The sequence below is a fragment of the Protopterus annectens genome, chromosome 8.part0, assembly GCF_019279795.1.
Source record: "Protopterus annectens isolate FY-2018-M chromosome 8.part0, PAN1.0, whole genome shotgun sequence".
NCBI lineage: Eukaryota > Metazoa > Chordata > Ceratodontiformes > Protopteridae > Protopterus > Protopterus annectens.
The window spans coordinates 1,924,129,797-1,924,155,514 of NC_056741.1; the positions used below are offsets into that span (position 1 = coordinate 1,924,129,797).

Consider the following 25,718-nt stretch of genomic DNA (forward strand, 5'->3'; position numbering starts at 1 on the left):
CAACGTAACAAATGAAATCCAGCCTACATCAATGCGGTTCTGCTTAGTGTTAAAAATTATGAATAATAAACTGCCTAATTTTGAGGTCTTCCCACTGCTAAACCACATAAATATATATGTTGTTACAGACACTTGGTTTCTGTATTCTGACAACACTCCCTCTGTAAGGCTATCTGGAGGTGACATGCACTCAAACATTAACTCGCACCAAACAGTTGAAGATTTTCAATTTGAGCTCCTTGACATTTTTGTCACATTTGACAAAATCAATTAGCAAATCACTGCCAGCGATAGATCCTTTTCAGTGGCACTTAACGACCATAGTAGGAACCTTGGTAAGTTAAATTTCATATCTGTTCATCACCTGTGAACTGTAGTAGGTACCATGGCATGCTGGATTTCATATCTATTCTGGGCAACTTTAATTGCGTCCATCAAATGGTCTTACACAGATAGCAATAAATATGCCCAGCATCTCCCAGATTTCAATATCAACCCCTTAGATCAAACTCTCCAAGTTCCCAATAGAAAAAGAAATCCATTTGATCCTGTCCTTATGCATGCTACTTTTGCCTGCATATCTACTAGTGTTATCCCGTCCTTGTTTAGCTCTCACCTACACACGGTTACTTTTCCCTTACAATTACCTCCAAAATGTCCACCAGTTCATCTACACTCAATAACTACTCTAAAGCTAACCATATATCCCTGTCTGAGAGACCTGTCCTAAAATACATCTCTGTAGCCCAAAATGCAGTATAGCAACTTATGCATTAAAAACTGCCTTGGGTATACATTTTAAGCAATAAGATTATGCTGAATAACAACAGCCCTACATCTGTGCTAATTTAACTGCTGTCTAACAAAGTATCCCCATAAACCACATAATACAAAACTCAAAAAAAAATTACATTGATAAATGGTCTGATTTTTCTATAACAAGCTGTGACCTTAATAGGAGGACGCTTCTTTTCCCATTCCTAGGAAAGCAACTGAAAGAAAGAACGATGACGCTTATTAACTCCACTACGTAACAGAGGCAAGCCAAATCCAGTCCAGACACGATTGTGTAATAGCATGGAGAAATAAGATTAACACATATTGCAACAATACCCATATGTAGTGCACCTACAGTTAAGATTCTTCTCCAACTCCACTTCTAAAAGTCTTAATGGTAGCAATATTCTTCCCAGCCAGACACCTTCAATAGCCAGCTTCATTTTTATTTTATGAACACTTTAAAATGGACTAAACTGGGCAAGATCTGTTCCTCCTCCAACAAGAAGTACGGAAGAGTTTCAGAGGTGTGTGGGTGGCAGTCAAACCCTCATGAAATTTAGGAGTCACAGATTTGGATAAAACATTCCATACCACAAACCCCTCAAATCTTTGCAAGAATACTGCATTCTCATGGAGTCCCATTAATTCTGACGCAGGGCTTCTGTGAAGTATCAAAATGAAAGCTGCATCTTGAGTTGCAGAACTCACCTGACCAAATAACTAAGCATTTCCTCATGACTTAACAGTTAGTCTACTCACACAGTATCTTAAACAAACCAAACAACAAGCAGTTATATTCACCCCTGCTCCCCCCATGAGTCATTCCTGTTAAAAGCATGGACCAGCACTTCTCACAACTTTGGTAGCCTACCTGACCAAGATGGATGTCTTGAGATAGTGTTAGAATTGTCTTATGCTGTCTGACGATGATCTACTACTCAAACAGCACAACACACAGCGTGAGAAATGTACATATATAATGTCTCTGAATACAAAAATCTCACACACAGTAAACACAGACACCAAAATCATCAGCATAATACCACACACTGCACCTTAACAAGGCCATCTCAGAAATAAATATAATCTATCACATGCTGAGGTTCTAAAGATTAACTTGCCTAAACTTCAAAGACCTCCAAAATGCAGCACAAGCACAAATCACACTCAGCAAGTTAAGCCTACCACCTCACATAGCACAAAGAGTCCCAAAGTCAAGGATGTTGAGCAGATTAACCAAGCATCTACCCAATGAAACATTCTAGTTACAGGTAACTCCACTGCAAGACATACATATGTACCCTTTTCCAGGCTGAATAAGGAAAGATTTTTGGTTAGTTGCTTGTCTGGTGCCAAGATCCATCACATTACACATGCACTTAAGTCCTTCAATAACAAATATCAGTATGATTCTGTCATAGTACATGTGGCTGCCAATGTCTTTAGATGTACATCCCTGGATTATATGAAGCCAAGACATGAGGGAGCTCTCAGACTATGTGTCCCTGGCAAGAATTAGCCTAGCATTGAGCAGCATTCCACCTATTCCAAGGATAATGCCACAATATGAGCAAAAAATAATAGACTTCAATAATTGTCTACAGTTTTAGTGCCATTCAGAGGTGGTCCAATATTTGACAGCCTGGGTGGATATGATCAACAGACCATACTCCTTCACCAGGGATGGCTTTCATCTGTCCCCTCTAGGGTTTTGATTATTTGTAAAGATATTGTCCACCTCTGCACTGCCTTATCTATGCAATGCCAACTTGATAAACCTATCAACATAATGAAGCAAGAAAATAAAAATATAAAACTGTTACTAATCAATGCAAGGAGCTTAAACAGGAGTTTCCACTCCCTACAAACCCTCCTCATCCTTGAGGATGTAGATGTCTGTGTAATGACTGAGACAGGATTTAAAATAGCAGATAACACTCCAGCTGTGCAGGGCTATAATGCCTTCCAGACATTTAAACCAGCTACTACGCAGGATGGAAAAAAAGGTGGAGGTGTCTCAGTCTTCATCCAGAAGAGACTCACATCAAGTCTGGTAAAGCAGCAAGATGCACTAGAGCTACTTTATGTCCACATAACTATTAGAAAGGTCATGTACCATACATTAGCTAGCTAAAGAACTCCCTATATGACAAAAGAAACCCACAATGCCTGACTAGAGGGACTAGAATCTCTCAGTATTAAACCCAAAACCATTTTCCTATGTAATTTAAAACTATCGAACTATAGACTGGGAAACTTACACCACGACTAGTGTGCAAACACAGAGATTCCTGGACTTTGTCAATACAAATGTCTGGGACAATTAGTCAAAATACCCACTAGGGGGAGTAACGTATTGGATCTTATACTTGCTGATATGGGGGCATCTTGCACCATCCCTTGCATAAATTCTTCACTTGTTAGGTCTGACCATAAAGCAATCTCCTTCAAAATAAAATTGAAACCAGAGACCCCTTCCACTCAAGGTACCTTTACAAACTTCTCTATCACCAACTACCTACTGCTAAGTGATACACTATCAAGTTTCAAATCCCACCAAACCTAGTTAACCCCACTGAATAAATGAAAAATTTCCACCATCATACTACACCAGCATGACCCAGAGACACCCCATACTCTGGAATAGACTGCCCATACATGTCAAGCAGAGGGCCTCCTTGGCCCTCTTCAAAAGGAACCTTGACGATTGGATGGGAGATAGGAAATTCACCCTGGGGATCACATCAGTCACCCTGCTAGACAGGGGTCCAGGGAAGTAAATATTGTGGGAAGAAATATCCAGGGAATTGTTATGGCTAGACTTGTATAGGCCCTAGGGCCGATAGCCTAGTACCAACCTAAGAACCTATGTAAACAGCTGTACAGATGCTGTACCCTGTAGGAACAAACACAGGACAAACCTCAGAAACAAAACACCCCCCTTAATGATACAACAATGTCAACAAGCTTTACAACAAAGGGAAGAGAAATTTGACCAAAAGTAAGAAGAGCAATTCCCAGAACGATAGAGCCTTCACCACTGAAATAAACAAATGACTCAGGAGATTAATAAAATCCACCAAAGCCAAGTTTGAGGCTATAATATCCGCCAAAGCCAAAGACATTCACAAGGCTTTTTTTAGTTATGTTTGTAAACTCAGAAACACAATGCAGAAATGTGCTGAGCTGATTGTGAACAATGTCACCTACACTGAAGCTGAAGATATAGCTAACCTACTGGCTGATAAATGCAGCTCAAACTTTACCCCTCTCTCTATCTATCCCACAAGATATGCCCAAAACTGGTTCACCTCTAGCTATCACACAAGACCAAGTCCTGAAAGTGCAATCAAAAGCTAAAAATACTGCATTGATGAGTATTGACAATATTCCTGAATGCATATTAAATGGCAAGAGGCAAAATTTAGCTCCCATCCTAATAACAATGGTCAACCTCCATACAGACTTTGTACTAAGCAAATGGAGAACAGCTACAGGCATTCCTCTGCATAAGGGAGGACCTTCCACACACCCAGGCAATTATAGACCCATGTCTAACCAGCCTCATATGCAAAGTCATGGAAAAGGTTAGCATGGAACTAATCAATAAAGACATACAGAACTTCCAAGCACTGGACCCATCTACTGGACCCATCTCAATTTGGATTCATCAAGGGCAAATCATGTTATTCAATCTATTGGCCTTCTTTAAATAGATCACCAAAGCAATGAATGAAGGTAGAATGGTACACAACGCAACACATATCTCAACCTGGCCAAGGCTTTAACACAGTCCCTCACTCATGTATAGTACAAAAACTAAATACGTCAAACACTGGATTGCCATCTGGCTCACAGATAAGCTACAAGAGATCAAACTAGAGGAAGCTACCGCTACAAAGACACCAGTCACCAGTGGAGTCCCCCTGGGTTCAGTGCTGGGACCTTTCCTGCTTGGCATCTACTTCTCTGAAGTAAAAGCCAATAAGAAAGGGCCAGAAACTAAATACCAAAAGAATGCATTATTGTATCCTTTAGAAAGTAGGCTACCCCAGGCAACTAACACATTGACAATATGTCCCTGAGAGTTGACTCAGTTGTTAGGAATTTGGGAACTTATGTGGACAGTGACCTAACTTTCAACCAATATGTGTCCACTGTCGTAAGAAAGTCCTTCTATACTGCATAACTTATAAACAAAGGGATTCTGACCACACAGAGATGTCACTGTCCTCCTTTACTCAGGCCTCGTTAGGCCAGTCATTGAGCATAGTGCTGCCTTTGGTATGCATCTAAACAGACACATGCAAAACTGGAATGCCCACAGACATATCTCAGTAAAAGGATACAAAGGCGTAATGAATATATCTGACATGGACTGTTTCAAAGTTCTATCACTATACTTGGTATCCTACAGACTGCTAAGAGGCGACCCGTGTCTGACAAACAAGGCATCCTCTGACCCAAAACTGATGGACCTACTGCACATCAGCAAGTTAAATTGTATCAAACACTCAGTCCAGGGATATAAACCTCTCCTCCAACATCAATAGAAAGGTTTGAAGGGGCAGTTATATTTCGCAGAGGATAGCACTGCTCTGGGAAAGACTCCTCATCAACTTAAAACAAAGCTCAGTTCACATTCAAGCACAACTTGGATGTATGGATGGGTAATAGAAAATTTACCCCAGGACTACTTCCTGTACTACTAATGGGCAGAGGCAGCTTCTAAATGCTTTATCCCATGCATGGGTTCTGTCAATTATCTGCAGTATGAGCCCAGTTCTTCTCAAAAGGGGTAATATATATTGACCATGGAATGGGTAAGGCCAGTTTAACATCAAGCAGGATAAGTTAATTCACGTATCAGAAGGGAAATTGGCTTGGCTTAAAATGCAGCTAGCCTAGTACTTACCTATCAACCTATGAACCTAAATGAAGCAAAATTCAACATGGTACAGCAAACAGTTTTCCAAGACTTCAACATATCAAATGGTTTTCATCACAGAGTAGGATATTTATTCATTAGCTTCTCTCAAATGCTTCTGTAGTACTGCAAATCTGTATTACACCCTCCAAGTGTGTTGTGAACGAGACTGCATCCACTATATGCCAAACCTTACCTGGTCAGATTGGAATTCCAACTTTCAAATACAGTAACTAAATGTGTGTACATCATTTACTTTACAGAGTAACAAAGTTGTAAAGTCTGCATTTATATCCCATTTCCTCATTTTTTTCATTATTCATTTCTAACTTGTTCTGGGCATGCTTCTTTAATAACCAATTCTAGACATTTTGATATAAATCTATTACTTTATCTCAAAAGAGGCTTCATAATCCAAACAGCATTAAATAATTTTGCATTTTATTATCTCAGTTTGACCGGCAAAATCTTTTTTTTACTTTATTTTAATGTTAGCTGACTTACATGTGAATTTGTGAAATCTTCCATCTAGGCAGTAGTATGTCTATGGCACATAAGAAGAAGAATGTCTCCATGCCTCTATGCAAGCCAAGGTGTGCACAAGGACGCATACATTCTGTGCGTAATGTTACAGAAAGTTAGGTATCTGAAAAGTAGGTATAGGGATATGTATGTGTGTACACACACACACACACACACACACACACACACACACACACACACACACACACACACACACACACACACACACACACACACACTAATCTTCTTCTTCTTTTTCTTTTGGCTGTTCCCATTAGGGGTCACCATAGCAGATCACCTGTTTCCATTTCTTCCTGTCCTCTGCATCTTGCTCTGTCACACCAACCACCTGCATGTCCTCTCTCACCACATCCATAAACCTTATCTTAGGTCTTCCTCTTTTCTTCTTACCTGGCAGCTTCATCCTTAGCCTTCTTTTCCCAATATACCCAGAATCCCTCCTCAGCACATGTTCAAACCAAAACAATCTCGCCTCTCTGGCTTTGTCACCAAACCGTCCAACCTGGGCTGACCCTCTAATATACTTATTCCTAATACTGTCTACCCTTGTCACACCCAGTGCAAATCTTAACATCTTTAACTCTGCCACATCCAGCTCTGACTCCTGGCTTTTTGTCAGTGCCACTGTCACCAACCCATATAACATAGCTGGTCTCACTACCCTCTTGTAGGCCTTCCCTTTCACTCTTACTGGTAATAGTCTGTCACAAATCACTCCTGACACTCTTCTCCACCCACACCACCCTGCCTGTACTCTCTTCTTCACCTATCTTCCACACTCGCCATTACTCTGAATTGTTGATCCTAAGTATTTAAACTCATCCACCTTTGGCAACTCTACTCCCTGCATCCTCACCATTCCTCTATCCTCCCTCTCATTCACACACATATATTCTTAGTCCTGCTGACCTTCATTCCTCTCCTCTCTACAGCATATCTCCTCCTCTCTAGGGTCTCCTCAACCTTGTCCCTACTCTCACTACATATCACAATGTCATCTGCAAACATCATAGTCCACGGGGACTCCTCCCTGATCTTGTCTGTCAACCTGTCCAACATCATCCTTGATGTAATCCCACCTCCACCTTAAACGCATCTGTCACTCCCACTGCAGATCTCACCGCTGTCACACTACCCTTGTACATATCCTGTACCACTCTTACATATTTCTCTGCCACTCCTGACTTCCTCATACAATACCACAACTCCTCTCTAGGCACCCTGTCATATGCGTTCTCTAAGTCCACAAAGACACAATGCAACTCCTTCTGACCTTCTCTGTACTTCTCCATCAACACTCTCAGAGCAAACATCGCATCGCAGGAGGGGGTGTATCCATATCCATCAAGGATACCTACACCTCCAGGTTAGTGGCACAGCATGATACTCTGAGATCATCCATGTGCAACTAACATCGGGCAAATCTGCAATGCAAATTCTGTCCTGCTAGAGATCACCCTCCATGACCCAGGACCACCACTCCACCTTTTTGGAGACACTGGAAAACATGAAGGTCCTACCGAACACCTTGATATTGGGCGATTTCAATTACCCTACCATTAACTGGGAAAACTACTCGAGGACAAACTCCCAGGCCCAGCGCTTCCTGGAATTCATCAACTCAAACACCCTGGATCAGCTGGTAAACTCCCCTACCAGAGGTGAAAACATATTGGACCTGGTCATCACAAACATGGGCGACAGGTGTTCCACACCGGAGGTCAACCCGTCCCTGGTTAGATCAGACAATAAACTAATCACTCTCGATGTCCACACCCCACCACCACCCCAAACTAAGGAAACCACAGTAAACAACTTTTCTAAAGCAAACTTCACCTTACTTAAGACAGAGGTGGAAAGTTTCACAGCCCCCACGCTAAAGGATAACACTGCCCAAGATGTAGAAACCTTTACAAATGCACTCTATGAACACCTACAAGGATGCATGGATCATGCCATCCCTAGCAAAACCAAGACTCACTCCTCTAAGAGAAGGAAACCAGTCTGGTGGACCCCTGCCATAAACAGGCTATACAATAGAAGGAGGAAACTAGATCAGAAAAAAAGCAAATCCCAAGATCAGTATCAGTAAGAAACTAAGGTCCCTCATAAAATCATCCAACGCTAACTTTGAAAGTAAAATAGCCAAGGATTCAAAAGATAACCACAAAGCCTTCTTTAGCTATGTTAAGAATCTAAGTGGCAACTCGCAGATATGCACTGAACTAGTGCAAAATAGCACAAAATATACTGAACCTACTGATATTGCCAACATCCTGGCAGACAGATTCGGTGCAAACTTCACCCCCTCTCACCCCCCAAAAGGGCCCACAACAATACCGGTAAAGTGTAGTGTCTCAGAAATCACAGATGCACAGGTGAAAATAGCCCTTTCAAAAGCCAAAAACACAGCGTCAATGGGGCCAGATGGTGTCCCAGGCTGCGTCTTGCACGAACTACAGAACAAACTAACCCTCCCACCTAAACACGATGTTCAACCTCAGCCTCTCCACAGGCTATGTGCCCATAGAATGGTGCACAGCAACAGTTATTCCACTCCACAAAGGAGGGGCACAACTGACCCTGGTAACTATTGCTCCATAAGCCAGACTAGCCTGGTCTGCAAGGCTATGGAGTGCATCATCATGGAACTCATTAACAAAGACATTGGGAACCTCCAAACACTTGACCCGACCCAGTTCGACTTTGTTTAGGGCAGATCATGCCTACTAAACCTGGATGACTTCTTCGAGACAGTCACCAAGGTCACAGAGAAGGGAAATGTTGTTCAGACAGCCTGCCTTGACCTCGCCAAGGCTTTTGACACCATTCCCCACTCGGGTATTACAGAAAAACTCACCAGCCTGAACATAAACCCCTATGTCACAAGATGGGTTGCCAACTGGCTTACAGACAGAACTCGCACAGTAAGAATAACGGGCTCCAGGTCCGACTCTACACCAGTCACAAGTGGTGTCCCACAAGGCTCAGTCCTGGGACCCCTACTGTTCGGCATATACTTCTCAGACATACAGGCAAACACAGGAGGACTATGGCTAACCAAGTTCGTCGATGACTGCAAACTGGGAGCCATAACTGACTCTCCAGCTGACACGGACATCCTCCAAAAGCCTTACTGAGACGGACACCTGGTGTCAAAATCATGGCCTCAAGCTAAATGCCAAAAAATGCATAGTCATCCCATTTGGGAAAAACAAAATACCCACAAATTAAAACACAGGTGGCAGCCCCCTTAATACAGAAGAGGTAATAAGAGATCTGGGGACCCAGGTAGATAGTAATCTCTCCTTTGAAAATCATATTGCCAAAGTAGTTAGGAAATCCTTCTATGTGGCCCATCCAATTACTAAAGGGCTCACATCTAGAAATAAAGAGGTTATAGTGCCCCTCTACTAGTCACTCATCAGACCCATCATAGAGTACAATGCCCCATTTGAGATGTACCTCACAAGACACATCCAACAGCTGGAGAGACCACAAAAGTACCTCACCAAGAGGATTACCGGCCTCAAATATATGTCCTATGCAGCCCGACTGAAAAAACTCCGGCTGTACTCAGTGGATTATCACTTACTCAGAGGTGATCTCTGCCTGACTTACAAAGCCATGTCCAACTAAGAATTGATGGACATGCTCCACCTAAAGAAATCCAAGTCACTGCGAGCCACACATTCTAGTGAGCTAATCCTTGCCACAACAATAAACAGAACATCCTGGAGAGATAGATTCCTGTCACAGAGACTCCCAATGCTTTGAAACAAAATTCCAATCTACATTAGGCAGAGCCCCTCACTAACACTCTTCAAGAGAAACCTTGACAAGAGGATGGGTAACAGAAAATACACCCCTGGGATCACTGCATTGACACTGCTTGACAGAGGATCGGTTAATTAATCAATGGGCCAGTGAAAGCCGACACATTCTGGCTAGGCTTATAAATGCCCTTGGGCAGATAGCCTAGTACCTACCTATGAACCTATCTGTAGTGCTCTTTCCTGACATGAAACCATACTGCTGATTACTAATCATCACCTTCCTTCTTAACCTAGCTTCTACTACTCTTTCCCATAATTTCATACTGCGACTGATCAATTTTATCCCTCTGTAGTTACTACACCTCTGCACATCACCCTTATTCTCAAAAATAGGTACCAAAACACTTTTTCTCCACTCCTCAGGCATCCTCTCACTTTCAAAGATTTCATTAAACAATCTGGTTAAAAATTCCATTGCCATTTCTCCTGAACACCTCCAAGCTTCCACAGGTATGTCATCTGGACCAACAGCCTTTCCATTATTCATTCTCTTCATAGCTATCCTTACTTCCTCCTTGCTAATCCACTGCACTTCCTGATTCACTATCCCAACATCATCCAGTCTTCTCTCTCTCTCATTCTCTTCATTCAACAGCCCCTCAAAGTACTCTTTCCATCTGTTTAACATTACCTCGCTTGTGAGTACATTTACCTCATTATCCTTTATCACCCTTACCTGCTGCACATCTTTCCTAGCTCAGTCCCTCTGCCTAGCCAATCGGTACAGGTTCTTTTCTCCCTCCTTAGTGTCCATCCTTTCATACAACTCTCCATACGCCTTATCCTTAGCCTTTGCCATGCACCTCATCTCCTTATACTTCTGTCTACTTTCTTCATCTCTCTGACAATCCCACTTCTTCTTCGCCAGCCTCTTTCTCTGTATACTCTCCTGTACTTCCTCATTCCACCATCAGATCTCCTTGTCCTACTTCCTCTGTCCAGATGTCACACCAGGCACCTTTCTAGTAGTCTCCCTTACTAGCTCTATCTTAGTTACCCAGCTGTTTGGCAACTCATCACTGCCACCTAGTGCCTGTCTTAACTCTTCTCTGAACTCCACCTCACAATCACACTTTTTCAATTTCCACCATTTGATCCTTGGTGCTGCCCTCACACTCCTCCTCCTCTTCTTGATCACCAACGTCATTCTACAGACCACCATTCTATGCTGCCTAACTACACTTTCCCCCGTCACCACTTTAAAGTCTCCAATCTCCTTCAAACTGGCCCTCCTGCATAGGATATAATCCACATGTGTGCATCTCCCTCCACTCTTGTATGTCACCCTATGCTCCTCCCTCTTGTTAAAATACGTATTCACCACAGCCATGTCCATCCTTTTTGCAAAATCCACTACCATCTGACCTTCTGCATTCCTTTCCTTAATACCATACCTACCCATCACTTCCTCATCCCCTCTGTTCCCTTCACCAACATGCCCATTGAAATCTGCTCCAATCACCACTCTCTTACCCTTGGGTACAATCACCACTTCATCCAACTCACTCCAAAATTTTTCTTTCTCATCCATTGCACACCCAACTTGCGGAGCATATGCACTAACAACATTCATTACACCATCAATTTCCAGCTTCATAAACATTACTCTATTCAACACTCTTTTCACCTCAAAAAAACTCTTTGCATACTGCTCCTTCAGGATAACCCCTACCCCATTTCTCCTCCCATCCACATCATGATAGAACAATTTGAGCCAGCCTCCAATACACCTGGCCTTACTTCCCTTCCACCTAGTCTGTTGCACACAATATATCAACCTTCTTTCTGTCTATCATATCAGCTAGCTCTTTTCCTATACTAGTCATACTGCCAACATTCAAAGTTCCTACCCTCACTACCACACTCCTAACCTTTCTCCTCTCATCCTGTATCTGGGCATGACTTCCCCCTATTCTTCTCCTTCTCCTCCTTAGATATAAATATAGCTATACACACACACACACACATACATATATGTAGATATATATATATATATACATATATGGTTCTACTTCTTCATATCTAAAATTGATAACATCTAAATTCTAAACATCGACACCATAACATCGAAAACCCAAAACATCTAAAACCCATAACATTGAAAACTCAGAACACTGAAACTTTGCATCACAACATCGAACACTACAAATCGCATGAAAATTACACCCCCTCCACCTATAACACCACCAAACTAACAAAAAATTTTTTACTATGTTTCTGCAGGGTGGCAAGCCCCCCTGCAAATTAAATATACCAACCCTGAGATCGCACTACAGTGGGAAAAAGTTAATTTCCTAACCCCACTGTATCATGATCACCATAAAGAATGTACACATAATGTCTATATCACTTACCTGCATGGCCTAAAAACCACATACAGAGTGGCAAAATACACACCATACAAATATTATTTATATAGTGTAGGAATTTATACCAATTATAGAAATAAAAACTACAACATCTCATAGTGATACCACAAGATAAACAGAATAAACTATAACATTTATATGTTTGATGATACACTATTCCATATTATACATTTTAGATGTTATGAAATTCGATGTTATGAATTTTAGATGTTTTGGGTTTTCAGTGTTATGGTCTTGATATTTTGAATTTAGATGTTATGAGTTTTCGATGTTTTGAAGTGTAACTACAAATATACATATATGTATGGTATCTCAAGACTGTAAAGCCGAAAACTAAAAAACCTGAAACCTCAAAAGCGCGGAATTCAAATTCGCGACTACCTACATACACACTCCACACACAAACAAGTACACATACACCTTCCTCCCTACACTATAAACCAAAAAAACACACACAAACACAACAAAACAAACACACTCACTGACGCTACATATAAGCCCCCCACACCCCCACTACTTATATATACTAACTCCGAGGTAACACTAAAAACACAAACACACAGAAACCACCACTATGCATTCTACACTCCCCTTGCACAAACACACATCACATATGTACAAATACCACCTCACTCAACACTTACAATCTTACCTACATACCCTAACCCACACCTCAAAACTACAAACACACTCATACACACTAAAATCCCTACCCAAAACCCCCAGTAAAACATCACTTACCTGAATCTCCAGCTATATCCACACCGCGGATTCGACATTTCCGCATTTGCCATTCTGCACTCTGTGTTCTGCACTTTCATGCAAGTACATTTTCGACACTTTGGTCTCGAGCTACTGAAGTTCGATATTTCAGTAGTTCGAGATTCTAGTGAAACCATATATATATATATATATATATATATATATATATGGGTTTACCTGATAACACCGACACGCCAAAACACCGACAACGAAATAACCGACATGACAATACCGAAAAAAATGAAAGTTCAAAAACACGAAACTTCACATGCCTGGCAAACCACAATCCCGACAATCAACAAAACAAATACCTTTCCCGAAAAACACACACACAACACAACCACACCAAACACCTTACAAACCTACACTAAACCTTACATACACAACTATCTATGCACTAACCTTAACCCAAACTCTAAGGTCCATCACAATCACACACTTACCTTACCCGCACCCTAACCCTAACTCACTTAATCCACCCCTAATCCTCAAGTCCGTCACTATCGCTCACTTACCTTACCCGCACCGTAACCCTAACTCACTTAACCCACTCCTAAACCTAAAGTCCGTCACTATCGCACGCTTACCTGGCCAGAACATTACCCTAACATCCATCACTATCACACACTTATCTTACCCACACCCTGACCCTAATGTCCATCCCTATCGCACACTTACCTTAACATGTCGGTGTTCTCAGAGTCGGGATTCTCAACTGTCAGTCTTCTTTGTTGTCGATCGTCCGGTGTCAGTGTTCTCGTTGTCAGCATTTAGAACTTTCGGCGTTTTCAGGTAGACCCATATAGATATATATATATATATATATATATATATATATATATATATAGATACAGATATAGATATATATATATATATATATATATTTATATATATATTTGCCTTAACAAAAACTTAGTTGTGTTTTCTTATTTTTTGCTATGCTAAATTATAAACATCTCACTAGTTAAAACCTGGGGTAGTCAGAAGCTACTAGTGCATTTATGTCAGAAGCAACATTTATGGTAAGTGATGATGACCCTAGCACTGTAAACATTGTAAATACAATTCCCATTTTTAACAACTTAAAGTATCAATTTCATTTATTTTGCTTTATACTCACTTTCTTTCAGTTACTACTCACAGTTCATTGTTAGTGTTTAATATTTTACAATCTCTAAACTCGTATGTATCTACTCCAATATGGTCTACAAGAAAAGTAAGTAGCAGGCACAAAGCTGCAGGTATTGCTAAATATTCAGTTTGTCTGAAATCAGCATTTTTTTACCTGTACAGAAACCAATAACCCACAATCATTATTGCCTTAATATTTTAACTCTCTTATTGTTCGCATTACATGTGGACATGGTGACTAACCATGAAATCAAAGGAGGCAATGAAGTAAATACAGGATGTGTCCCAGTATTGATTTAATAATCTAATAGCCAGTAATCTCAATCTTTTTTAATGTGGCTATGTAGTAATACAAAGAGCTTAAAAATGCTGTAAAACTGAGTCTTTAAATAAATTACATCCTATCTTGTAAATTCTACAGTTATGGAGTTAGTTTCCTGGCCCTGCTTCAGTGGGAAAATTACAAGACATAACCAACACTGCACTATGCATATGTACCAAATAAGTGACAAGGAATATTAAGGGATTTGATGCAGTGAAAAATGCATCAACACAGTCAGAACAGGAAAAAAGGAGACTAGTGCTGCAGAGCTAGGTTTGTATACACAAAGCTGTCTGGTAATAATTTGTAGGTTATAAGTTGGTAGGAAGACTAGACCTGTAAATCTGGGTTTGATTCTCTGTGCATCTACTTGCATACTATTTGGTTCACTATCTAAGACACTTAACTAGACCAAACCTCCCAGGTCAACCCTGACAACAGGCACTTGTCCTTAGTGAGTCTTATTTACCTAGCTAAAACAATACACAAAAAATGTATTAAAGAGAGAAATGAAAGGCAAACAAAACATGACCAATAACATACAAACTTGAACTTGGCCAAAAATAATAGAAGCAAAATGAGAAGGTAGAAGAAACAAGGAGCAAGGTATAATTATCAAAAGTGGAGAATTCTCAGATTTAACACAGCTGAACCTGTAGTCATAATAAAAAAGGGGAGATGCAGTAATTGTATGATATTATTGTATGTGCTCATGATACCAGTGCATATGTCAGAAAAACATATTCAACAACCACAGTCAATGCACAGGTTATGGGATCTTTGACCAGTTACTAATTAAGAAGTTATGAAAAACAATACCCTTCAGCACTGTGGCACAAAATATAAAGCCCCTAAATAAAATCAGTTAGCTGAATGCCATTTTCTAACATGTAGAACCCGCTTTACAAAGAATGGAGCTCTCACACATGTTCCATAAAATCAGTATCCATCAATCTAGCATTTAGAAGAATTGAACTTAACATAGAAATATCAAAAACTGTTCTTGCTGGGGGGAAAAATACAAGCAAAATACTACACAAAACTACTCTGACTGAACCACTTGATAATACAAGAAATGTACACAAATGCATGGACCTTGCCATACCAAATAGAACAAAGGCGCTCTCCCCCCAAAAAAAGAAGCCTATCTGTTGGTCCCCAGCCATCAATAAACTCTACAACAGAAGGAAGAAACTGTCACAGGAAGAAAAATGAAGTCACAAGACTGGAAAACCTCCCTTACCAGTCTCAACAAAAAGCTGAGATCCTTTATCAAATCCTCTAAAGCCAGCTATGAAGGCAGAACTACGGCTGACACCAAAAACAACCACAAAGCTTTCTATAACTATATCAAAAACCTCAAAGGCAATACCCAGACTTTCTCTGAGTTATTGCACAATGGCACCTCATATACTGAGCCAACAGATGTAGCCAACATACTGGCTGACAGATTCAGTGCCAACTCTACCCCCACCAAGGGCCCTATCACAATACCAGAAGAAAACCTGGTACCCACCATTTCTGCAGCACAGGTAAAAGCTGCACTGTCCAAAGCCAAGAATACAGCGTCCATGGGACCTGATAATATCCCTGGCTGTGTCCTACACGAGCTACAAATCGAACTGGCACCACATCTGTGTGCCCTGTTCAATCACAGCCTTACCTCAGGCTATGTCCCTAACAAATGGCGCACTGCCACAGTCACCCCTTTCCATAGAGGGCGAGCAACTACAGACCCTGGGAACTATCGCCCCGTTAGTCTGACGAGTCTGGTATGCAAAGCTATGGAGAACATCATCATGGACCTGCTTAACAAAGATATAGGCAATCTCCAAACTCTTGACCCCACACAGTCTGGCTTTGTCAAGGGGAGATCCTGCCTGCTGAACTTGGTTGACTTCTTCGAGGCAGTCGCCAAGGCTGTGGATGAGGGCAAGGCAGTGCATACAGCCTACCTCGACCTGGCCAAGACCTTTGATACCATTCCCCACTCAGGTATCATTGATAAACTCACCAAACTAGGCATCAGTCCTTACATCACAAGGTGGGTTGCAAACTGGCTCACAGATAGGACCCACAGAGTGAAAGTTGTGGATTCCAAGTCAGACTGTCAACCAGTCACAAGTTGAGTCTCACAGGGCTCAGTCCTGGGCCCTCTTCTGTTTGGCATCTACTTCTCAGAAGGCCAGGCCAACACAGAAGGACTCTGGCTGACCAAGTTCGCTGATGACTGCAAGCTAGGAGTCATTATCAACTCCCCATGTGATGCAGACATCCTACAAAAGGGCCTCTCTGAGATCAATGACTGGTGTCGAAACCATGGCCCGAAACTTGACACCAAAAAATGCGTTATCATCCCCTTTGGAAAAAACTCAGTTCTCACGAATTACAACGTTGAGGGAAGCCCACTGAACACTGAAGGGGCCATAAGAGATCTGGGCACCCAGGTCAACTGCCACCTCACCTTCGACCATCACACTGCCACTGTGGTTAGAAAGTCCCTCTACATGGCACATCTTATAACCAAAGATTTTGCATCCAGGAAGAAAGAGGCCATCATCCCTCATTAGACTGATCATCAAATATAATGCCCCATTTGGCATATACCTGACCAGACACCTACAACAGTTGGAGAGGCCACAAAAGTACCTCACAAAAAGGATCCTAGGCCTTAAAATACATGTCCTACATGGACATACTCAAGAAACTTCAGCTGTTCCTCAGGCTCTTATTGTCTACTTAGAAGTGATCTCTACTTGACTTACAAAGCCATGTCTGACCCAGCCCTGCTTGAAATGCTACACCTAAAGAAATCCCAATCCCCTCGTGCCACATGCTCCAGAGATCACAACCTCATTACCACAATTAACAGAATATTCTGAAAGGACAGGTTTATCTCCCAAAGACTACCCATACTCTGGAATAAGCTTCCCATTTATGTCAAGCAAAGCACCCTCGTTGGCCCTCTTCAAGAGAAATCTTGACGAGTGAATGGTTAACAGAAAGTTCACTCCAGGGATCATTCCAGTTGCCCTACTGTATAGGGGCACTGTGAACTAACACTGGGTGGCACGGTGCCTGAGCAATTTTTTTGGGCTAGGCTTGTAAAGGCTCCAGGGCCATTAGCCTAGGAAACACCTATGAACCCAAGTTGTTTCCAAATCATTTCTTCACCTGGACTGTCTGATGGAAACAGAACAAGCAAATTAATTGCAGATTTAACAAATTTATAAAAAAGAAAGAAAGGGCTATTTGTTCTTGGGTTTTGTTTAGAGCATACCTCTCAAGTGTGACTCGCTATGAGGATCATTCCTCATTTTGAATAATTCTGAATCTTAAAAAAATTCCCATGTTCCTCACTTTTCCACATTAAAAAGGTCTGCCATACATTCACTGTTAAGGATTTTTAACCAATATCCAAAGTAGATAACACTGAATCATGTTGATTCATCAAAATAATTTTTGCAAGTATAAAGAGACACATTTTAACCATTATGTGAGATTCCCAGATGAAGTTACTAGTAAGCTGTTAATATGTGTTCCACATTTTGTCTATTTGTTCCACATTATGAGAGGTACTTACCACATTTTGGAGACAAAAGTTTGAGAGTTATGGTTTAGAGTCATCTGAAAACAAGGTTAATCTGCTAATACAAAACATTTAACTGAGACAGGTTTAGACTAGTCTTACAACTACTCAATGATCAGCAGCTGCTACTGACTGATTCCACATATTCAGTTTTAACTAATCTTTAAAGCTGGATATCATAAAGCTGAAATGCAAACAACATGCACATATTTAAAACAACAGCAAAATAAAATTGCCCGGTACTTATGTATTATTGCAACCAGATTTTTGCGCTAATGCTAGTTGCTTCTGTTTAGGTCAAATAGTAGCACTGCAGTGTTGTGAAGGTTAGAGACATGTGTTCTGTAATGTTTTTGTACTTTTAGGAAGGTTTATCATTGAAACAGCTCATAAGATAAGGTTCAAAAACAGGTTTCCCCTTTTACCACCAGCATCTCCTGTCAGTTAAGAGAGTCCCATTCTACTGTGAATGTGTTCCTTCCACAAGCTGTAGTCGGTGAAGTAGGAAATCTCTGTTTTCAAACCTGTATTATTTATCAGCCGTTTCAATGATGAAGCTACCTAAGTCCACCAAACCTGTTTCTAACCTTCATAATACTGTTGTACATGATCCAAAAAAAAAAAAAAAAAAACAGAAAGGTAAAGCCGAAGAAGTAGTCCTTCACCAAAAGGAACTGCAGTACAAAGTAATCCATTCCACAGATCGTACGCTAACTCCTGCATTCCTTTCAGCCCAATACACGTACACACACGCAACCACTGCGATCGCGGAATTCAATGCTGGACGTCTTTAAAGGACACTACCCACACACTTCAAAATTATGTCTTACTAGTTTTTTAAAACCCCTACCGATATCCCCAACAGACCTTCTGCCAGTCTACCCTTCGATATCACACTTCAGTGAGGCCATTTCAGTAAAAGTGAAGAAAGTAAAAGAGGTCGCAAAATCTGGTTGTGATAATACGCAAGTACCAAATGCCGCAATTACTGAGACACATTTCGTACATGTGTCCTGAGTAAAATATTTGAAGTCTACATACAAAGTGATTACTGAAGGTCATGCTAGTTGAAAAAGCAATGTAAAATATATGTCACATACTAAACATCATAATAGTTGACTTACAAAATAATATAACAGCCAGCTGCTGAGATTATAGTATTCTCAACAAAACTACTCACATAAACATTTGTCTTGTTCATTGAAAGGTGATGTTTTGTCTTCTGCTTTTTTCTTTACGCCTTTCTTTTGTAGTACTAGAGTAGCAAATATAATATCAAGGCACTGTTCTGTATTCAGTCACTGGGTTATGTTTTAGCATACGGTATTGCTCATAATTTCAGACGGATGTGAGACTTGAACACAAGTGCATTGCCTATTATGTTTGCACAATACACTGGCAGTGCTGCCACTCAAGATAGAGTCTCATGGTCAAGATTCACTGCCACAGCCAATGAGGAACAAGGCTGGCCATCCTTGTTTTCTCAGGAGTGATAGTGAGCAAAAACTCAGCTGTTAACAGTTGATTTGGATGATCACTTGTAATAATGTAATCAGAAGCTAGTGGGTGAAGAACATGTATATCAGCATTACAAGAAAGCAAACTTCCCATTAATGTGGGCTTGTTAACAACAAAAATATGCTACCAGACACTGCATAACTTGTCAGTCTAGATTTTGCTCCACTCTTAGCATTAACTCTGACAAAGATTGCTGTGATTTCAGTAGCATAAGTCTTTGCATACAGAATGGTGGGATGTAATGAGTTGCACACTACATTATCTTTTCATTAAGATCAATGAAAATTGTCACAACTGCAGCAGACCGAGGTGGCCCTTAAAAGCATTTATAAATAATAGCAAATTACAACACTATTACTAAAAATAAAAGTACATTGAGTTATTAAATGATCTACAAGTGCGACAGCTATATTTTCAGAATACATAAGTCCCTGTGCCAAACAGGACATTGTGAGTCCGGTATACCATTACCAGTACATCCTTTGAAATCAGGCGCTTATGCTGTCATATGCTTCTTTTTGCTATCCATCATCTCTACAAGCACTGCAACCAAGAATGCTGGCTCCGAACAAGGAGCAGTTCACCCGAGACGAATGGTGGGGCATTATATTGCAAAAGCAAAATATATGAGTTTTAATCATGTGATTATGCATTTCCTCTTTTCATGCGTCACAAACATATGAGCTTACCTCTACTGGTAAATCAGGGGTGGTTTCCATGATGGAGAAGCAGAAACTTATACTTTTTTTTTTCTTAATAATGGTATCAGACGCCTAGGTCTCACCTCTTCAGATATCGGCTTTACGTTCCTTGATGCTAGCAAACCATTATCATTCAATTGCAGTTCTAATTGTGTTTCTCCTGTAGTGCCCTTGTCAAAAGATCAATTTTACAGGTAACATTGTACTTAGGAATAGGACATCTATGTGTTGTAGCCTCCAGTGCCTGGGTCTCATTGATTTTGGTCTCTTTTGCCGTCTCTTTATCTGTGAGTCACAGTTTACTTACTATTTAATGGATATGCGCTTAACAGCTGCAGTCCCGTGTGTGCTCACTATATGGATATTACTATCAACTTTTCTGAGAAGTCAAATCAGTAAATGGGTCCCAAGTCCGCATACAAGTAGGAGCTAGCAAGTTCTCAGGTTGCCCCTCTGCTCTTTCTATTGCCAATCTGTACCACCTGTCAAAGTTCAAATCGCAGCACAGTCCCTATCTAATCGGTATTGCTTAAACGATCATCAAGCTTTATGAGCATTAATGCGACCTGTCAACTCTCACGGCAAAATTACTTCTACTACCTTAAAATCATACCTGTAGACCAAGGCACGCCGCTTTTGAGTGATTTATGTAATAAGTCTAGGGGGGAGTACACGCCCTCTACGTAGGCGGTACCAGTGCAACCTTAATCCGGAAAATAACCCAGTTTAAACACAATCGGTCCCCTGCCTGGTGTAACTGGAGCTCCAGCGTCAACTATAGGTGTAAATCCGCACAGGTTACGTCCCACTTGCTACACTGCAAAAAAATGAGTGCACTCCAGATGCTGGGATAACAGTTCAACAACAGTTTGCCCATCTCTGCTTGTCATTTCTGCCCTTTCTTCCAGTGAGTGATGGTCGTGTGACACTGTTGCCATAGGAACGTCGTGACTTTTGCAATTAGGGAAAAACAGGGAATTGAAAGCACGTGAGAGAGAGAGACGCCTTATGGAACTTATAGTTCAAGACCGTTTCGCTCTTGGGTTGCCACTTCTTCAGTTGCTGTGCCCAAACTGGGGATAATTTATTTGCAGGACAAAACATATCCAAAGCCAGTGCAAATGACAGAACTCCAATTTTTGGCCAAAATAAAAGCTTTTATTCTTATAGCATTTGAGTTACTTATTCGATTTCTTATAACATTTATGTATTTTTGGTGCAAAATAATTGTTTTATGCAACTAATATAGAAAACGTAAGAAATATATATCCTAAAATCTCAGGACATCTACCATTTTCATTTTTTTCGCAGAACACAACTGCACAAAGAGGGACAGGTCGTAACCCTATTTCGCTCGGGTTGCTGGGCATGACGTCATAGCCAACCATAAACGACGGCAAACAATGACATTTGCTAGAATCTGAATAAAAACTGGTAAACTAATCTCAGCTCTACTTAACCCCACTCCGTTTGAGGCGGAGCTTCACATACCAGATTTATGATAATATTCGGCGATGTTTAACACTGATTGACATTTGGACACTGGCACTGATTTTTCCGTTGAGTTGAAGAGCTATGGTAGTTGTGGAGTTGGCGCCTTTGCATGTATATATAACGTGTATTTAAAAAAAAGAAAGAGAGATTATCAAGGAAATCCCTTTTGATCGTTTATCAAAATGTTTTCTGTAGCACGTCAGGAATCTAAAAGAAGCCAGTGTGATTGTCGAGCACCTTATTTAGGTGCGTGATAGAAAATTTTCTCCTGAATTATCTTATTCCATAACTCTCAACTTCTAAACGCAAGAAACAAGTCCAACAAACGAAGGGAAGACAATGGCTGAAAACCAAATAAAGATTGGTTATTGCTCTTATAAACCTAGTTGCTGGAAGGAAGAACATGTTTTGCATTAGCATACATTTTTTTTTTACTTCTATGAAGTCTGAAACTCAAATGTATGTCATTTATATCCATTTACTGTATATATAGAGATCGTGAGAGATTATGATGTTGTTTTTGCTTAGCTGGAATATTTTAATGATGTACTAAAGTTGCAGTAGTGTTGTCGCTGTATATCATATCTCTCAACCTCTTAGCACAAGACCTAAAATAATGGGGTGGTGGGTAGTAAAGGCTCCCCAAATAGTAACAGATTTTTTAAATTGCTCTTATAAATGTAGAGTATTATCAAAATACAACGATTTGTGTTAGCATGGACTTTCTGAAGGATATAAAATCTGAAAGAAAAAGGTATGCCATTATTTAGTTACTTCATTCCTGAATAACTTGCCAGAAAACCACAACTTTTAATGAGGTTCAGATGAAAACTATGAGGCGAAGACCTGATCAGATGACAGGTATGCTGCATATGCAACTTCATCTGGTGTTTACTACTTACACAGGAATCTGTTTTTTTTTTTTAATTTTCATTGATGTTGCTGAATATGCTAATTTAATAATCCTACTTTAATTAGACAGCCCTGTTTACTTATTTTTATTTTAATTCAGAAATAGAATAACTGGTCAGACAGTCCTCTTAAACTGTTATAAATTTTCATCCTTGACAGAGTTATGAGACGTGATCTATAAAGCTGGTTTCTCATTGGCTCAATTGCAGTGTGACCAGCGAACCAATGAGAAACTAGAAATCATAGAGGTCTTCATTTAAAGTGGAGTATAGGAACATAGGGTTACCATCTGTCCCACTTTGCAAGGGACAGTCCGCTTTTGGGCAGTTGTGTCCTAACAAAAATATTAAAAATGGCAAATATCCTGAGATTGTAGGACATAATTATGTCCAGTATTTTATGTAATAGTTGCATAAAACAGTTATTCTGTATCTAAAATACCTAAATGTTATAAGAAACAGAATAAGCAACTAAAATGCCACAAGAATAAGCTTTTATTTAGGCAAAAAAGTTAAGTTCTATCCTTTGTACTGACCGTGGTTATGTGGCGGCCTGTAAAATCTGATGTTTGTCCCAAAAATGTCCCACTTTGGCCATTTGAAAAGGTGGCAACCCTATCGGAACAACTTTCGTAAAGCAGGCTGGTTGGGAAGTATTTTCTCTGCTGTGTAACTTAACTTATATATCAAGTTGAATGATTAGTGCTGATGTTGATAATTTTAATCGCTACGGTGATATTTTAGTTTAGGGTGCATCGTTTCGTAGGATGGATCGCGGTTATATTAATGTAGTGCCTCGCAGGATGCGCAGCAGCAAGTCCTGCCTAACCACTACTTCCACCCCGGCATGTCCTGACGGCGTGGTTAAATAAGTAATATCCATGAGTGTGCCCCATAAATATTGATCTGATATTGTTAATCCTCGTCCACTTCCTTACGTATGGGTTACGGTTCCGATATCGGAACCGAGCCGGCCATATACCAAGCTTGCACCAGCGATAAACTCTCAAGCTAAGCAATCTCTTACCTATAATTCCCCTCTCCCTGTTACCTCAGATTTCATTTGCCGCGTAGCCATCAGGTCGTGTCAGGCTGTTGCTGTTGAGCTAAGTGAAACCTTTTTTTGTCCTTTTATTTCAAAATAAGGACTTTTTCTCTCAGAAAAGTTGATTTTCTGATCTCTCTTACCTTATCACATTTAGCAACTCCCTTTTCTTTCAGTTTTCTAAAAATATTTTTAGTCAATTTCACCCTTTCTATCTAATGTAAGGTATCAGTTGATTACCATAGTTGGTAGATAGCCTTTCCTTTCTTTCCTTCGAGTAATTTTGTGTTTTTGTATTATTGTTGGTATTTGCCTTTCTTTTAACATGACAGATAAAAAAGGTAATACTGGTTTTAAAAGATGTTATGATTGTGGACTTAAACTACCTACTTCAGATGCACATTCTTTGTGTGTTTTCTGTTTAGGTGCGCCTCACTTAACTGTTGACCTACCCTGTGGGATTTGTAAGAATTTTTCCAACAGGACAAAAATAAACTTTTGCTGAAAGGGTTACTAAAATCTCCCTTTTCAGAGGCTATTTCTGGGTCGGAGGCCTCAACCCCTCCAAGATACCATAAAAAGAAGTCTGAGGATGCTTCTAAGGCTAAATCTCTTCCTTCATCCCCGGCTGGGGACTCTCATCAACCAAGAAAGAAAGCAAAGATTTCTGCTTCGGATCCGACTCTCTCGGATCCGACATCTTCAGTGCCTAGATCTTCGGCTCCGAAAAAGTCCTCGGCACCACCTATGTCTATGGCACCGATGTCCTTTGCTGTATTGGAACTGAGGGGCCTCTCAGTTCAGACTTCTTTACCGGCACTGACCTCACAGTCGGTGCAGACCACCACTGCTTCAGAACCGACAGCTCAGTCCTTGTTTACTATTTTATCAGTTCCAACCTCGGCACCGACTACTACTTTGGCACCGACCTTTTCATCGGTGCAGACCATTACATTGGCACCGATGACTTCCTCGGTGCAGACACCTGTAATGCAGTCCTTTACGGCACCATTGTTTTCGGTGCAGTCTACTGAGATGGGCACCAACCTGCCCTCATCTCTAGATAGACCTGTTTCCCCCTAAACTGTTTCTGTGAGATCTACCAGAAGTCTCTCCCAACATGACATATTGCGACTTATGGATCAAGTGCTTTTGGCCAGAGGAATTCCACCTCTCAAGACCTATCCTTCTTCCTTGAAATCTATTGACGTAGCACAGTCTTTCCTCTCTACGGTTCCCTTTATGGATCTCTCTAAGGAGACGCAGTTGCCTTCGTGGCAGAAAAATTTTGCTACAACCCAGGATTTAACCTTTCTCAGCCGTCCTGAGACTCCCAGTCGGCAGACTGGATCACTTAGGGGAGAGGTGACTTCCCCCTTGGGCACTCACCCCTCTTCTAGTGGACCTGCCTTCCAAGTCATGGAGATGGCCTTGGCGTCTACCGCTGATACTGTGCTTACTATCTCACCGTCCTCCTCTGGACCACTATGTACACAGGTCACTTCTAGTGGACACCAAGCGCAGAGATCTCAGGATTTACTCCCACAGGATACCCCCTTGGTGTTGTCTTCCCCAGCGTCTCCCTCTGAGGAAGTTCATCGGAAATGCTCATGCAAGAGGAAGCATATGGACTCCACTGAGGAGTCTCTCACTGAAGACACAGACTTTGATGATGGGGAAGGGTCCCCTTATTCACCTTCTGACATATCCTTTGGTGATATCCTAGAAATCCTTAAACAGAGAGGTGAATGGCAGTCCTCTAACCCAACTTCTGAGGAGTCTGTGTTCCT

General features: G+C 40.9%; 1 protein-coding gene across 2 annotated transcripts in view; it reads right to left on the bottom strand.

The window, feature by feature from the left end:
• LRRC29 (leucine rich repeat containing 29) overlaps positions 1-21,395 on the bottom strand; it is a 643,308-nt gene extending 621,913 nt beyond the window's left edge. The window contains exon 1 of one of the 2 annotated variants that reach the window (XM_044081426.1): positions 20,467-21,395. In XM_044081426.1, the coding sequence (XP_043937361.1) occupies positions 20,467-20,496 (30 nt within the window). In that variant the 5' untranslated portion in view covers positions 20,497-21,395. Of the gene's footprint in view, positions 1-20,248; positions 20,375-20,466 lie in introns of those variants that run through there. The other variant, XM_044081427.1, reaches the window with a different exon arrangement.
• Positions 21,396-25,718: the final 4,323 nt, after the last annotated feature.